Below are 17,393 nucleotides of genomic sequence, written 5' to 3'. Positions count from 1 at the left end.
ATTTTACTTCCATACTAGTTTAAAAAGTAGATGAAGTGTCTCTCACTTAAGTCCATTTTTATTCTTACTCTCGGAATTCAAAACATGGATTATAAAATTACTCAAGCAAAACTCAGAAAAGCTGCAGTTTTTCCAGGCAGTGGCAAATTGCTTTGCTTGCTTCTGCTGTTCTGTATGTTATCACATTCCCACTAAACTTCAATCACCTATGGAATAAGCTTACATGATTTTAACTGTTAAGTTCATATATGAGAGCATAATCAGCTGTGTTGACGTCCACTACAAGTCTAGCCAGACTATCTCCCTGACTGATTCATTTACTTTTCTTTCATTTTCAGTGCAATTAATATAAGTCCACAACTGGCAGGTAGGAACAGTATGTGCCTAATCAGGTAACAGTAGTTGAAATTACCAGGGTTGCAGCAACAGCATTCCTACCTGTGGCCTTCTGGTGCTAGTCCCAGACCTTCCCTTCCAAGTCTGTACTGACAATGCCAACACATGCCCTAAACATGATTAGCATCCTTTAGCCCCACTTCTCAATCAGACAAACTCCCTTCTAACACAGACATCTCATCCATTACTTGCTTGGGTTAGGCTTATGAGTAACTCAAAGCTTTGGAAAAAACGAGGATACTGGAGTCTTAACTCTGCCTACAGAAAGGCAGGCCTGACCTGGGGCCACATTTTATGCTCACTGTGGAATCAATGCTTCTTCCCTGACTGGAAGCAGAGAAGCCATCACGGGGAGGAGCAATCAGGAGTTCTACAGTATAGCAGGAAGCATCTATGGCAGTACAAGAGTACTTAAGTATTATGGAGCACATATAAGGAAAAGAACAATAAAAGGTATTTGTTTTGTAACTATACTGAATGGGGAAAGCTTTTAAGAGGATTTATAATGGACAGTTTTGTAATTTTCCTCACCTTTCTTCATAGCCCACAGAAATACCTCCAGTGATATTCCAAACAGTTTCTGATTGACTGAATATCAAAATAGGAAGTTTGAACCCATTGCCTTGCCCTATCTGTTTCTTCAAGAATGCCCAGGCAAACTAAAGAGCTAGTCAGTAAAAAGACTTTCTCAAACTCATATTAAACTCCCTTAGACGAAAGGACACTTTGTCAAAGTTGTATCTCCTGTAGCAAACCTGGAGAAGTCCTCAGCCTGGAAAAATCTTTTTAATATAATTTAGTGTATAAATGCAAATCATTACAAGAATACCAAGCAAGGCAATAAGGAAAGATATTTTGAAGACACTTCAAAATACCAATTCTGACTACATTGGTGGCTTACTTGAATGTGAACAAATGCTGCTTTTTCCTTATTTTCTTTTCAAATGTGCTTGGTATACAGATTCTTTATTTTAATTGTAGTTGCAGAAGCAAGAACATTATTTGAAAAGCCCAATGGAGATGAATGTAACTTTTAAACTCTCTACGGGTAATCCCATTCCCAAACTCCTGTCTAAAGACCAAATTTAGTAAATTATAGTTCTGATCACAGCTAACTGATCTGAAAGATATTTCTCATTGCATTGTGCATTGTACATTGTATTCTTTGTACCTTCCAGAATATTATTTTAATAAAATGGTTTTAATTAATTGGGGCATTAAGAACTAATCCTCATGAATAATGGCAAAGCTGTGAGTTACACCAAAGGCTGTAGCCAACACACTGCAGGGTGCAGAAGCATCTGTGCCATCAGGACAGTTGCATACTAGCTGGGATAGCCATCTGCACTTTCATGGGAGGAGAAATAGCAAAGATTCAAGAATCAAGAAAGAAATACTGGCTTCTCTGAGGGCCAGCCACTGAGCTACACTTTCCAGCAGCTTCTAGCTATGACCCCTGTGAAAATCTTACAGAAGATGCACCTATAGCATTGTGTTTCTGGTGGACTGTCAATGTTGAGGGAATGAAGGAAGCCAAAACAGAACTTCATAACAATACTAGGATATCTGAAAATGGAGGAGCGCCTGTCCTTGCAGTTGTGAAAAAACAGAACTTTAAACTCTCTCTCCAAAATTTAGGAAACATTAGCAATGAGTGAGCTGAGTTCTACTCCCTATCACTAAATGGAAAGTTATGGATAGAAAAAAAATAATCTGGACCTTGACAGTGGGGAGGGTAGGAATGAAGACCTATACGGTCTAGCTTAATGAAAAGCTCTCCAGCAAAAAGAGTCTGAAAAGTGAGCATCATGACATTTTGAATTTAAGTGGGAAGGTCTTACATAAGTCACTGCATTTGGGGCTTGCACAATAAATGCTTCCTAGCTTTTATTTGACTTTTTTTTTTTTTTAAAACAAAGATTTCTCTGTATGCACCTGATCCCAGAGCAACACATCTGGTTATTTTTAAAAAACCCACAGCTATGCAAGAACTGATACTGATCAGAGCAGCTGATCACACTGTCTCTATTCTAGGGGGCACATGGAAAAAGTGTCATTCCTCTGTGAGTGACCTGTAGCTATATAAAAACCAAAGGAAGGTTTCTCTTCCCAGGACATGGACATGTTGGGTTTTTTTTCTAGATCAGTGACAGATGGATTAGAAAGAGCTAAAAAGGAAGGATAAAGTTCTGAGTTAAAGGACAACAAGGTAGGTAGTTTGCATCTAAGGATGCCTGAAAATACAGCTGTACAGAGAAGAGAGTGAAAGAAGATAGTATAAAACTGAACATGGGATTAAGAGAGAAGAGTGAATGGACAGAAGAATATAAACACTGCTTTCTTTCACCTTGCTCTTAATTGTGAAGAGCCTCCAACATGAACATTGTTTCCTTTATCTTTTCCTCCCAAGAACTTCTGGCTAATTACAGAAAACTGAAGAGATCTTTTCCTAGTGATCACAATTTTCAGAAGATAATACAAGCTTTGTGAAAACCAGAGGGAAGTCTAGCTACATTCATTCCAGTGCTCAGGAAGAAAGGGAGCTCTTCTTTCTCTCTGCCTCCTCTCAGGCATCTCTTTCTTAGCCAAAATACTTCTCCACAATCTGTCTCCCCATGATATGCCAGCACTTGGGTTGCAAAATATAAACAACTGGCAAAAGCCAGCACAAATGACAGATGTCATTTGTCTCCTTGTAACCGACAAACTATTTTGGGGCAACAGTTGCAAACGCATTTAAATGGCATGTTTCAATGTACACACGTGGAAGATGCTTGAGAGCTATGTCACAGGAATTGCTAAACCTACATTTTGCTCTCTGCTTAACACTTTTATTCTACAAGCTGGAGAGACATCCATACAAAACCAGTAACAGGAAACAGTTGCAACCGGTACTTGATTCAGCAGACACTGATTCCTGTCACACAGTCAGGAATTGCAACCTTCTGTAACGCTAACCCATGTTACAAGGAGGAGAAAGGAAAAAAAGGGATTGTTTCCTACTTCCAAGTGTCATTCTTTTATTGCAGCAACATTTCAAAACATTTTACAAAATAAACTGCCATGAGTCACCATCTCACAGTGGGCAAATCATTGCCCAGACAGCTCATAGTCTATCAGAGACACCAGGACGAGGACTTACCCCAAACCCAACAGTCCTATGAGCTACAGGATATCAGACAGTGTTCACAGCTGAGATGCTCTGAGAACTGGCAAACTGACCAGACCCTTACTCCCGGCCTTAATTCCTGATTTTGATTCCTGCCACTCTAGTCTTTGGCTGCCTTCCTTACCTTGTTCCAGCTTTGCTTCTTCGTTGTCCCAAACTCTCCCTGGTGGAGATATTTCCTTCAGCCTGAACTTCTGCCTTGTCCTACAGCTGTTACATGTGAATTGTCCAACATCAAGCCTCTAACCATGGTCATTTTCTTCCTTCTTGGAATACATCGCTTACAATCACTTCAGTTCTTGATCTTTGTTCACTTTCACCCTGATCTCCACAAATTCATCCTAGACCTGGTTGCCCACTTCCTGACCACAACAGCTATTTAGTGTAGCAAACAAGAGTCAGGAATTCACAGGTTAGGCAGTTGATCCATGGCAGCAACTCAACATCAAAATTAGAATCAAAAATCCAGAGTTTCTGAGCCTGCACTCAGTCTATCAGCCTCAAACAGACATCTTTAAAATACTTCCCCTTTCTCCCTCATGGCCTTAGTGCAGTGCTCAGCTGCCAGAGCTGTATCTAGGAAAGTTACTTTGTCAGTCACAGCAAAGCAAAATGGACATGGCTGGGTCTTTAATTTTTCAACTAAGAAGCCGAGGCAGGAGAGAATTCTACCTTTAACTGAAAGAAACAAAGCATGTAACACAGAAAAATGACACTGGTATCAGCTGCCTACTCCCAAAAAGTGTTTGCTACCTCAGATAGTCTGCCATTTCATTCTACATTACTACATTAATTAAAATAATTAAAATTAATTTAATGAATAAATAATTAAATTGAAATTAATTAAAGTATTTGCTATCTGCTGACTTAAAAAAACTGGAAAAACAATCTGATGTATATTTAAAGAAAATAAAACCCCACAATTTTAGGAAATTAAAACAGCTTCAGTGCACTAATTACATGACCTGTAGCTGAAACATTGTTCTGATGTTTATCTTAGTCTCTGCATGGGTAGTTTTCCCTTGCTGTTAATCCCATTAGCAGTAAAATGGACTAAGGTTTTGGATTCGTTTGTTCTATTTTTTTACATGTTTAATTACTGAGTTACTTCATATTGGTGACATTTTGCATTTGACTAGTTTCTTAACTAATGTAACTTATTCAGCAACAAAACTTTATCTTCTTTACAATCTAAATCTGCTTGCAGACAGATCAGTGAGTGCAAGGCATAAGTAAACGGACATGATAAGTTTGCATTTTTTATGAGCCATGAAATAACAGAAACAATTCTAAATAGCTCTTTTCTTTCATTGTTCATGGATGTTTAGGGGTTTTTTATGAAACCTTTTAGTGTAGATTAAATAAAGGAAAAATAATTACAAAGGAAAAGGCCAAAATAGTGATATTCCTCTTATATTTGTTAATATCAGATAGTGTGTAAAAGAAAATGGATGAAAGAGTGGGAAAAATTAACATCCAAGGCAAGTATTAGAATCTGCTTCAAAACAGTAAAATCTAACACACTAATCCCTACTGTATAGTTAATCATAACATCACCAAATTGTTCATTTTATCTTATGGCTTCTGTTTAAAGTTCCAGGCTTTGCAAAGACAGAGGCAATAAAATTAACCTGTCTTTCTGGAAGGGTCTTGTCATTACATTCTTGATTCTCTTGTCTTCAGCACCACTACATTTCTTTAAACTAGTGCAACACTCCTACTTTCAATGTTCCAGTCACAGTCATTCTTCTGTCTTAGAGGGACTGTCAGCACATATTCTAATAAATCAGAGTAGAGGTTGTTGAATGATGTGAGACAGTCCCTCTCCCTGGGGCTAAATACGCTGCCTTCACAGCAGTTATGGGGCCTACTGGCTGATGCAGCAATGACTGGGTTTCCCACACAGCAGTAGAGCGCTACTGTTAAGGTATTTAGAGGCCCCTTTCTAAACTGCCTTTTTAATTTACTTAGTTGAGAATGTTAAACATGAAATAAAATGTGCACTTCTATTTTCAAACATCATGGCAGCTTCTAGCCTGAAGAAAGAATTGTGAGTATTGTCTTTAGGACTCTGCTCCCAGTCTGCCAGATTTACTGCATTATAACTATCACACCATTTCATCAGACTATTTCACACTGTATTCAATGACTACTCAGATTTCTCAGAGATCCTGAGCAAGTTCCTCTTTTTTAACTCATAGATAATGCATTTTTTAAACAAATATATTTTTTTCAGGATTTTGTTTTAAGGTGTCATGATTTGATAAATTGTTACCAATCTCTTTTTTCTTCCTCTAAACTTTTAAGAGAAAAAACATCAAGCTACAGAAGATATTCTTCCAGCAATGATACAAGGTACTCTGGATCTTGGCTTTCAGCCACCTGTGTTGGTGATTTCAGAATTGGCTGTGGGTCTACCACATGGAAAAGTTCCAAGCTGGCTGTTTCAGCAACCTTTTATTCCAGAGTACCATATAGTTCTAAATCACCTTTCATTCTACAGAGTGTACATGAGACAGGGATAAAATGCACTAGCAGTTGGCTGACCATGTAATACACTGGTTTTCCTTTACACAGCATATGCATATGCCCTGTTTTCCTCTATGTGCAGCCATTAACGACATTTTATTTCTTGCTTCTCTAACCATTCCTTAGCATCCCAGCCTCTTCCTCCACCTCCCACCCCAGGGTTAGGTCTAAGCAATGTTTACAGTTATCTCTTTTTCCCAAAGTTACGCTAAGTTCTAACAGCTAGAATAGCAGCTCATATGTTAGAAGTCATTCACAACATGTGTAAAGCTTTTCCTTAATACTAACAATGAACAGAATTGCTGTTACACACTGTTGTGTTGGCTATTGGCAAAAAAACCTGAACAATGTGGCATCTATTCTGTGGCCAGCTGTCCTTCCATCAGTATTCAACCTAGGCCAGGACCTAGGGAGGCTGTCACAAGCCAGGCAGGCAGCCTCAACACTGGAGAAGTTAGACTAAAAAACCTACTTGTCCATCTGTGTTTTTTTGGCACAATATAAACAGCTTATCTAAATACAATATGACCCAATGCCACTTTATCTCTACAGGAAACTGCAGTCTAGAATACAAATGCTTTTGGAAGGGTCAAAGTCCCTCAAATAAGTGACTTGGGGTCAAATTCTGCTTTTCTTCAGGTTATAGTTACCACTGATTTCATAAGGAGTATGCAAAATGAATATAAAATAGTTAGGCAAAGTTAGCTCTGAGCCTCCCAAGGCTTTAAGCCATTTAAATGTGGTTGATTTTTTTCCAATGCAATATTAATTGTATTTCAGACAATGACAAACAAGAAGCCCAGATCCTATGGCAGCAGTCTGTATTTGAGTTCTACAATAATGGATCTGTATGAGAACATCAGCTCTAATACACAAAAGAATCTGAAATTAAACTCTTGTAACAAGAAGCATATTGTGGTCATCCTGTCCATCAACAAGCCCTTTAATCTTACAAATTTATTAAAAAACCACAGAGAGAGGAGATGAAACCAGATCTAGTGCTAGGAGTTAAGACTCACGGCAGACTCTTTCATCTGTTCCATCAGTGCAGTCCTTTACTCGATCACACCAGTACGCACTCGGGATACATTGTCCATTTGAACACGTGAACTGCTGACTTGAGCATGTCCTTCCCGCTGCAAGAAACAGACACTCAATCGGTCTTTTCCATCAAACAAGATTTTTTATGTGGAAAAATATTTTTCCTCTTTAACTACTCCATCCTTCTCACAAATATTTCTCCCCCTGTATCTTTGTGTACTCCATGAGATTAAAGGACACATGACAAGCATATGGCAGACAACATAGCTCTATAAGGCCTTCTCTAGCCTGCAAGGTCACTGCTGCTCTCCACTGAAGGGGTTGACCTCTGGGTTAAAACTTATCTTCCTTTAATTGTTCTGCCTAAAAGATTAAATCACCAGTTCTCACCATTTTAAAGTTTTCTTTATTATTTTGTTTACTGGGCCAAAGTCTGTCAGTAACCAAGTTATTTGGTCAACTATCATGCCACAATGTAAACACAGCAGACCTGGAGATAAGGCACTCCTTTCTAATACAGCCAGGAATATCTGACATTCATAGCTAACACAGGATCAAGAATTATTATCTCTCTTCTCATGACAGCTGTGTCAGTGAAAAGGAACCACATAAAACTCTGCAATTCCACTTGTTTTCACTACAGCTAAAGCTCCCTGTTCTTCTTATGCAAATTAATTGAATCTGTGAAGATATAGCCAAAGGACAAAATTACTGCCAACTTTTCCTCCCTTGTGCCACCTGCACATTTGTTTCTTTCAAACTCATGCTACATCTCAACACCATTCCAGTCTGTACACCGGCATCAGGTCTGCTGCTTTACAGGAGCTCTCTATTCCTTCTTCTGGCAGCAGTGTTCCCAAAGTAAGATCAGCTACTGGGATACTAATGTCATGAGAAAAAACAAGAGCATGACAGTAAAGTAAATCAAATTTATTTTAATTCTGCATGTGTGACTTTAAGAGCTGTCAGCCAATTTTCTCGGGAAAAATTTTTAACATTACAAGAAGAAAAATCTCCTCCAGGATTCCCAAGCACAGAGATAAAATGTCCCTTTAGGAGAATAAGGACAAATGCTGGGAGATGGCTCAAAAACAAACAGCAGCATAATGCCACTGTATAGTTACTAACACTCATGATTAACCAGTACATGGAGAACAACGTTACAGTGACCAGTTCAAAAGTCAGCTCAGAACTGTTGCTCATTTTGCTTTTTGTATCTACAGATTCCTTAGTTAAAACATAACCAGCAGTTGTGCTGATGCTTTCTCAGAGGAAGAGAGGAGCAAGAAGGCAGTTAACCTTAATTCCAATTTTTCCATCCTCAGCCAGAACAAGTAACAAGATACAAAAGTACAAACCAAGCTGTGAGCAAAATCATTCCAAAACTTAAACCTGTGAACTTCTCCAGAATCAAGGGGGTTAGTAAGTAGTTCCAGAACTGTTCAGTTTTAAAAGTTATCCAAAAATTATACTTAGAATCAGAAAGAAAAGAAATCTTATCCTCATCACTTCTAAAACTAGAAATAACAAGAAATCAGTTCTTCAGAACACTGCAACACTTGTTCTTCCCATCCTATGCAATAATGCAGAGAATGTAATTTGGTGTAATAACCATCTCAGTTCGGCACATATTTAGCTGTATGTAGCCCTTAAACTGCTTATTCATGAAATATGACAATCAGAGTAATGTATTTTATTATTATCATCAGTATTTATCTTGCCATCAATACTGAAAAAAAGAAAGAAGCTATGGCTACAGCAGTTAGGCTGCTAAATTATTTCTTTGCTCTAAAATATACAGAGAACATTAAACATTTTAGTTTAAAACAGCAATCCAAGCATGATTAATACACTGTTTAGCATATTAAAGTGAAATACTAATAGGAATTATGTGGTAAATTTAAGCTGTCCAAATGATAATGAAAGACTAGACTTTGATCCCATACCCGGACTTTTGGTATTCCTCTTATATGAATATGAGAAAGAACAACTCTGGTCATTTTAAATAATAATGACATTAAATAAAATCAATGAAGATAGTACAAGAATCTGCTGACGGATAATTCCTCCTTTTTTATATACATAAAATTTTCTAGAAAAAAAATATTTCTTTAATATATATAATATATTTAATATAATCCTGAGACGCAAGTGTGAATTTTGTTTTGCAATGAATAAAGCAGCTGCTTCTGTGACTGAGACAGTGTTTGAGCATCAGACTAATATATATATTGCACCATTTTTGGAACTACTAAATTTCGTATCAACTATAAAACTAATATGCACCATATATTTTTCTCCTTTTTTCTCTTTTTAATTAACTGAAACATCAGTAATTTTCAAATTTCAAGACCTGGAGATGTCTTTTTGGACATATTTTCTGTACTTTCATCTATTTCAGCTTTCAGATCATTTCTAGAAACTACTTTAGATACACTCTTCTGGTAAAAGCTGTACTTAAGCAGGCTTGTTTCTGTATGTTCTCAATATGTGGCTATGTGAATTACATTATTTCACAAAGTTGGTGTTATATCAGAACTTAAATACTCACGACATTGTTGATGCTCATCTGAGCCATCTTCACAGTCTTCCTCATCATCACAAACCCATGACTGTGGGATACATTCGCCATCAGTCTGACACTGAAACTGATTTCCCTCACAACTAGGTTGTGCTAGTGTAAGCAATGAAAACAATTGTTATTTCACAGACATCTGGGAAAGCACTTTCAAATAAAACAAGTAAAAAAGGGAAAAGAAGACTTAAGTTTCAAGTGTTGATTGACTGTAACTTCCACTGAACATATGGAGCATTTGCCAAACCAAAGGAAATGGACGGAGAAGGGAGGGGAAAGTAGACCAGCAGAAGGATGCTCAAAGGCAAAATTTAGTTTAGAGAACTCCTGCATATGACTCTTCAGATTTTATTCTCCCCTGGAGGACAGGTCACAGCAAAAGCTTAAGGCTCTTAACTGCCCTCTGGCAGAGCCTCTTTTTCACTTATATATGGAGTCATGCTAGCTTGCCTAGTCTCACAGGGTTCTGTTCAATTGCTCTCACTCCACCTCAGGTGCTCTAACCCTGGCAGGAAGAAGGTCTTTCAAAAGAAGATCATGATTCTTCTCTGTGAATCTGTGAGGCAAAAGTGAAGGTCAGGCCTGAATCATTTGTCCCAGCTCCACTCTGTGCTTTTCAAATAGCCAAACAACAGGGAGTTATTAGAAAGATCAAAATAAATGTTTGAAACTCTGTTACAGCTTGCTCCATCCCTAGTTAATACTCCTTGGAAGAATAACTAGCACAGCACAGTCCAGTAGACAGGACTCTGGTCTTAACCATATTTTTTTCTGAGATTCATGTTTTTGCAGCACTGCGAAGTCAACCAGAAACACTTTGTGTTCATGGGATGATAGGCAAGAGCATCTACCAGTGTAAACAAAGCATCAAGGGAGAAAATTAAATCACTGTGTAGATTTACAGTTGAGAAGTACAAAATTACATTAGAGTTAATTAGAGGGATAAAACTGATCACATACTACAGACTGCACTTCATGCATACTTTTTTCGATCCTTGTTTTAAGAACCAAGAATAATCTTGCAATATGAATTTAACCTTCGGCCAGTTTTAAAGCTATGTTCCTAGATGCTTATGTGCCCCACTACTTATAGCACATTAACACACCGTTTTGAAAAGCACAGTTAACTGAAAAAAACTGAAAGTTTAGTCTTCATCTTCCTAATTCATCACATGTATGAAAATGAGAACAACTCAACTTCATGCTTATAGCTATGACGATTGTAGTAAGTGTCAGGGGGCTTTTTCAATCTTTCACAAAGTCAACATGAATTTTACCCACTCCTTGTTCAAAACCCAACTACTTCTTTCCAGCTGCAGTTCAGATCTGAGCTGAAATAGCAAGCTATAGGACAACACCATTTCGTCTTGCCTGTTTAAGGCATTCTTCATCCAGAACTGCACTAGGTTTTGGAGCTAACTAAAGTGCTAATCAACAGATCAGACTGCCAAGCTGTGAGAATGACCTCCAATTATTATATGGGTCAAGCAGCAAAGAAACAATCCAGTGTGAAAACCACCAACATAAATTAGTCTTTCTCACTCCTCATCAGCCAAGGGTAAAAACTGGCATAACCTGTAAGCGGGCTGATAACTGCACCAGCCTGCAAGACCTCGAAGAACACTAGAACCAGTAAGGTAAAATGAGGGTGAGTTCCTGAAAACAGATTGTGGAATAAATTTCTTAATTTTCACAACTTTTTAACATTCAGCTTGAGAGAATCTTTGCGCATGGGTATTACAGCCCATCTGAATGCAACTTGTCCCTGAGCTGCTGGCGCTGAGAACATGACCAACTCTAGACAACTAACCAAGACTCTACTTAAGGTGCAGTAGGTACAGGTTGATGTCTAGGGCTTGAAAGATTAGGAGCTCAAGTGATGCTGGTGGTGTACATCCAATACTCAGTATTACTGCAATAATAGAATACATTACATTTCTATATCTACCTTAGAACACGAGCCATCAAATGAAATGTCATCATGAAATGGCATGACTGGACACTCAGAGTTTTCAGAGAAGGCTAGGTCATGTTACAAGTTGAGCACTACTTGATTTTCTGACTACCAAAGCCAAGGGACTCAAGAAATGTGATTCTTAAGCAGATTCCACAGTTGTCTCAAGACAAGTAAGAGTTTTCTCCTATTTCATTTTTGTACCACAGGTACAGTTGAGCACATTGGGATCTCAGTATTTCTTAAATGAGAAAAAAGCTGTTTCACTTACGACAACCAGCTTCATCTGTATCATCTGAGCAGTCTCTAGCCCCATCACACCTCCAATCTGCAGGAATACAGCGACCATTTCCACAGCGGAACTGCCCCCTCTCACATCCTGTGGTAAAGCAGAGTAACAAGCAGGATAGTAGTACCAGTACATAAAAAGTAGAGTGCTTCTCTATCAAACAACTGTGATCTATCCATCACATTACAGCATGGAAATGAGAGAAAATAACATTACGATAATACAAAAATATAAATAAGAATATATATAAAAGATCTCTACAACCAGTTAAACAAAAAAAGAAAAGAACCACCTCTATATCTTACAGGACATTTCCCAAATAAAGTGCTGGAAAATTCCCACAATTTTAATATATCAATCTTAAATTCAGAAGCAGTATAAACTTAAATAAAGGTAGGGCCTCATTTTCCACATTATTTCTAAGGGCTAAACATGCTAAACATTAGTCTTCCCCAGAGTCTCTAAGGATTTAAAATAATAAAATAAAAATAGTAATCATCATCATCATCCCTTTAGCTGATGTGGAAAACTTGTTTCAGCAGTGACTGCTTAAAAGTATAGAAAGACCTCAGTTTTGTTTTTTAATAGTGGCCTAATATTTAAAATCTTTCCTCTGAAGTACAGGAAAGCATGTTTTCAGTCAACATTTGAATAGCAAATAATTTTAAAAGAAATTAAGCTTTCAGACATTTATGACTGATCAAAAGCTATCCTGCTGTCATACCCTCCTCCTTGACCTACTGAGGATTAAGATAAAGAAGCATTCATTCCCAGGTGTAAATGCAGCTGGATCAGGCCTTTATTAGAATTGACTAATGAAATCTCCAGTCCCATAGGAAAGAGAAAATGCACTGTTTATGGCCTTTTGTTGCGACTACAGCCTCATAAAAAGGGAGTGAACAGTTTTATAGGTCCCCAAAACAATGAGCTATAACATAATCAGGTTCGACAGAGCTCTGTTTCATGTTAATCTGTTGTCAGCACCTCAGAGAAGGGAATACTGAAAAAAATGAGGTAGTAGCAAAGCCCAACTCTGAAGAAAAAAAATCCTGTTTCCTGATTTAATTAATAGCCATATGATAAAACTACATCTTTCAATTATTCTGAGTGATTTGTTCAGAGAAGATAACCTCAAGTATACATAAAGCGCAACCACCTACTTTTTGAATTCATGATGACATAAATAACATGCTACCCTAACTTTCATGTAAAATCAGGCATATCAACACTGTCACATAAACACAGTTAAGTGATGTATTCCTAAGGGATATAGGCAAGCTACTTTATGCAAGGAATGTTCAAATCTGATTGTCTGGTAGTGACATCCTGATTTATAATGTATCCTGCAAATGGTCAAAAATTTCACTTGGATAAATGGTGGTACGGAGTGGTACAGGAGTATGTTCACCCAAATACCTTCTATAGACTAATGCATGATGGTGGTTGGTGGTGCAGGTCTGGGGTTGGTGGTGCAGGTCTCTTATCAACTACCTTTAAAACACAACAACCTCCCTTGCAAAAATGCCCTGAAGGAATGTACAAGTTCACTCTGGAATCCCAGGCCCTCTCACTGAATTTTGCCCTACAAAGCAACATTTCCATATGAGATTAGCAGTTAAGGCTCTAATGAACACAACACATAAACCACCATTTATCAATTGGAATTACTATGCAAAGCAAATACTAAATCTTCTTACGTATTTAGTATATTATTGCTATTCAAAACCACTGGAATATTCATAGACACTTATTTAAAAATAATGTACAATACAGAATTAAAGCTGTATCCACATGATTAGAATTTCTAATGAAACAGATGCTTATAAACAAGCAATATGAAAAAAATTGTATATTATTTCTAAATAATAAGCCAAAAAATTTTCAAGCACTGTGTACAACACTGCTAATTTATTTTGCCTATTTTGTATTGTTACTATAGTTAAACATACCCTTATAGTGATAAAAATTAGGAGATAACACTGATAAACATTTTAGAAAGCATTATAAACATAGCAGCCTTCATATGGTATGAGAAACAGTAACTGAACATTAACAGAAAACTTACAAATCACACAGTTCTACACTCTAATACTTTGCAGAATTAGTTTAAGTTGCTCACATCTACATACATGCTGTATCAATATCCGTTTATACAATTCTTCAGCAGACCTGTTATAATTCATCTAATTATGGCATTAGGCTTTTCAAATTATATCCTCCATGCTTACTTATAACTGAAGGCAAAGAGCTCTGAAACACCTATAAAAAATATGAAAGGCTGATAGCTCACTTATCACTGTTTTATATTATCTTTAGAACAAAGAAAATGATATAGCAGATAATTATGTTAATTCATTAAAAAGGCAATCTTTGAAAATAAGTAATATGGAAGAAGTAAAAGTGATCTGCAGTATCAAGGGAACTTCTCACCAAGGTTGTAAAAAGCTTGTTTCAACTGTGAACAAAACAAATTCTAATTTGATAAAGAAGAAAGTAACCAGGGAAAAAATGCAACATTACAAAATTACTGCTATGAATACCCAGGAGAAATACCCAGAATGAAAGAAAAAAAACCATGTCAGCAATAACCAGGTTTGTTACTATAGACAACTACAGAAGCCATTTTCTCAAAACTTAACTGCACATATTCTGATAAAAACAAGTGCTGGAAACTTACGAGATTTGAAGAACTGTGATTTAGTTACTATGAATTTAGTTCTGCATTTTAAACAGTATTAATTTAAGTAAAAATGTTGCGGGCATTACTCACACTGACTAGTAATACTCCACAAAGGAAGCATATGGAGTCCAAAAGGACTATCTGCATTGGTATATACTATGCAATGTGAGCCTGTAGCAACGGGGCTGGGACTGTCAGAACACAAGTGGTATCTTCTTATTTATTGCCATTATTTGAAGTCTCGATTCACTGAAGTCATTCGTAATTTTATGGAAGGTTTTGCTCTCAATAAGGGTGGGTTGTTGTTTTTTTTTTAATGGCAAGGCAGCTCATGTATCAGTCAGGCATTGCCAAAAATGAATACTAATGAGATAATTTACATAGAAATTCTGGTTTACTCTGACAGATGCTGATAAAACCAGACACCTCTTCCAGGCAAAGAGAATCCTGTTAGAAGGATTCCTAGAGGAAATAACCACCAAGTTTAAAAACAAGCAGTAAAACAATTAAGTCTTCATTGTCATGCTTAAAGCAGAAAAGAATCTAAGTGACTTTGAAAGTTCAACATTCGGAAATTTTTCAATATTTGGTGTTGCTCTACTTTTACTATAATTCAGTTTTAGTCTTCTGATGGTAAGTAAAGCACTACTAAAATACAGACTAAAAAATGCATGGCAGATCTTATGAATCACATCAGAACATACACAAAGAAGAATCTCTGGGTGTTACTAAAAATCATTTTGAAAGATAAGATCTGTTTCAACTGCTCAATATACAGGAAAACACCAAGGAAAAAATATATTATATCATATTTAATATAAACCAGTCTAGTACTGAAAAATGCAAACCAAAGATCAGAAGTATCACTGGAAAAATATAGCCCAAAGCACTATTTCTAAACTTCTTGGTATACTTACTATCTCTGGGCTTTATGCTAAATTTGTCACTGGACTTTCCATGGCTCTTTGTGTCTGGGATTCTCTTAGAGAGTGGATGTTTAAGATTTAAATTTTGCTCAGGTAAAAACAAGAAGGCTAATATTACTGGCTCTGGGTAAGCTACTTGTACAAAGATTATGCCAGATAGTTATTTTCCATTGGAATAAAGCAATATAATAGTGATCTTGTCAGACCAAAGATTGAACAAAAAGCTAACCAAAGAAAATAACTTTTTTTTGCTTTTAATTTATTAAAAATAATCGCATCTCTTACCAAAGGAAATCATGCAATACAAGCACTATTCAATACAACTACCTTATGTTCTGCAAGACAAGTTTTGCCCAACAAGTGTTGCATGCATAAGAATGAAGTATCCTAAGCTAAACCACTGCCAAAGACAAACTCCATTGCCACTACAGGATGGCAGTCAACCCTCACACCACTAATGGTTGTTACTCAATGTCACATTAAGTCATATGGAACTCCTGCAGAAGAGAAAGAGCTTAATAGCTTCAGGCATTTCACAGCACAATGGTTTAACCTATAGAGCTACAGTCTTCAATAGGAAGGCAGTTCATTACACCCTCTCAATCTCTTCTGTGCTTCATTCACTCCAATATATTTCTGTAGAAATATTTAGGCTGAGAATTAAACCTTAAATTCAATCCTTTTGTATTAAAACTAGAACGATATGTTTGGCTTATAATGGAAACCAATACTGCCTAACTCTGTCACCTTTTGTATTACTTTAGACTCCTTTCAGTTCATCTCTGAACAGTTCTAGTCTTTTCTAATTATTTTCATACATCTTCTACCTGCCCATTCAACTTCAAGGTCCCATATACTTCTAACTTTGACTAGAAATCTTGTGTCATCCACAGATTAAGGGCACCGTGACTGTCTATTCTGACTATACAGAATAGGCCAAAACCCCTCATTCGTTTTCTTCCTCATGCTCACAATACCATTGAGAACTGCTAACACCTCTTTAACAGTTATGCTTGAATGAAAGATTTAAAGTAATGAAGAATGTATTAAGCCCAGGGTAGACTGTACCATTCTCAAACTGTCCACTCAGAAATGAAACTTACACTGCTGCAATTACTTTACACTTCAGGAATCATCTTTCTGAACAGATTTGTTGCATTTAATAGTAACATTCTTCAAGGCAGTATTTTTTCAACCAATAGTTCCACCTTTAATACATCTACAGTTTTTCGACAAATAAGTGCAAATGAACTATACATTATAGGCCTCTTCCACATAAATTTTACAAAAAGCAAAGTGACAAGCTCTCTTTTTTTCCCTTTCTGCCTTCCAACAAAGGGCACTCTTTGTTCCCATTCCACCCCCAAACAGAGCAGCCCACTCCAGTGGCCTTGCAGGTAGAAGAATCCTAGAGAATCACCCTCCATATACTCTGATTTCAGATTTTTGCTTAGTTTAATTCCATGTCAAACATCCTGGGGTTTTTAAATGCTCAGAGAGAGTAAGCTGAACCTCTGGAAATTCCATCTCTGTTAACCCACACTAATAAAGAAAAAAGTAAAATCCATAGTTCAGGAAAAAACTTTGCTTATTATTGTAAAATGCCCTGTGGATACTGAAAAGTAGTATTCTGCTAGCAATTATAATAGTTAAATGAGCAAAGACTTCTTTAAAACATAAAGAGTCTGATCAAATTATGCTAAATTTCATATACCTTGAGACAATACTTAATTTTCAGCCTTTCTACACTCTGCAAACTCCATTATATTTAATACAATCTATTCAGATTAAAAAAACACAGACCACATGACCATTTATAGGTATTACAGAAAGC

General features: G+C 36.8%; 1 protein-coding gene across 8 annotated transcripts in view; it reads right to left on the bottom strand.

Moving 5' to 3' along the window:
* The window catches only part of LRP2 (LDL receptor related protein 2), a 127,949-nt gene that overhangs the window by 96,634 nt on the left and 13,922 nt on the right, over window positions 1–17,393 (bottom strand). For all 8 annotated transcript variants that reach the window (XM_026852697.1, XM_026852700.1, XM_026852699.1 and 5 more), the window contains exons 2-4: window positions 11,936–12,043; window positions 9,687–9,809; window positions 7,114–7,230 (exon numbers count right to left, since the gene is read on the bottom strand). In XM_026852697.1, coding sequence (XP_026708498.1) covers window positions 7,114–7,230; window positions 9,687–9,809; window positions 11,936–12,043 — 348 coding nt within the window. The remainder of the gene's footprint in view (window positions 1–7,113; window positions 7,231–9,686; window positions 9,810–11,935; window positions 12,044–17,393) is intronic.

Source organism: Athene cunicularia (assembly GCF_003259725.1).
Source record: "Athene cunicularia isolate RWA chromosome 7 unlocalized genomic scaffold, athCun1 chr7_part1, whole genome shotgun sequence".
Classification (NCBI taxonomy): domain Eukaryota; kingdom Metazoa; phylum Chordata; class Aves; order Strigiformes; family Strigidae; genus Athene; species Athene cunicularia.
The sequence above is the reverse complement of the archived record's forward strand: the minus strand, read 5'-3'. Positions and strand labels throughout refer to the sequence as shown.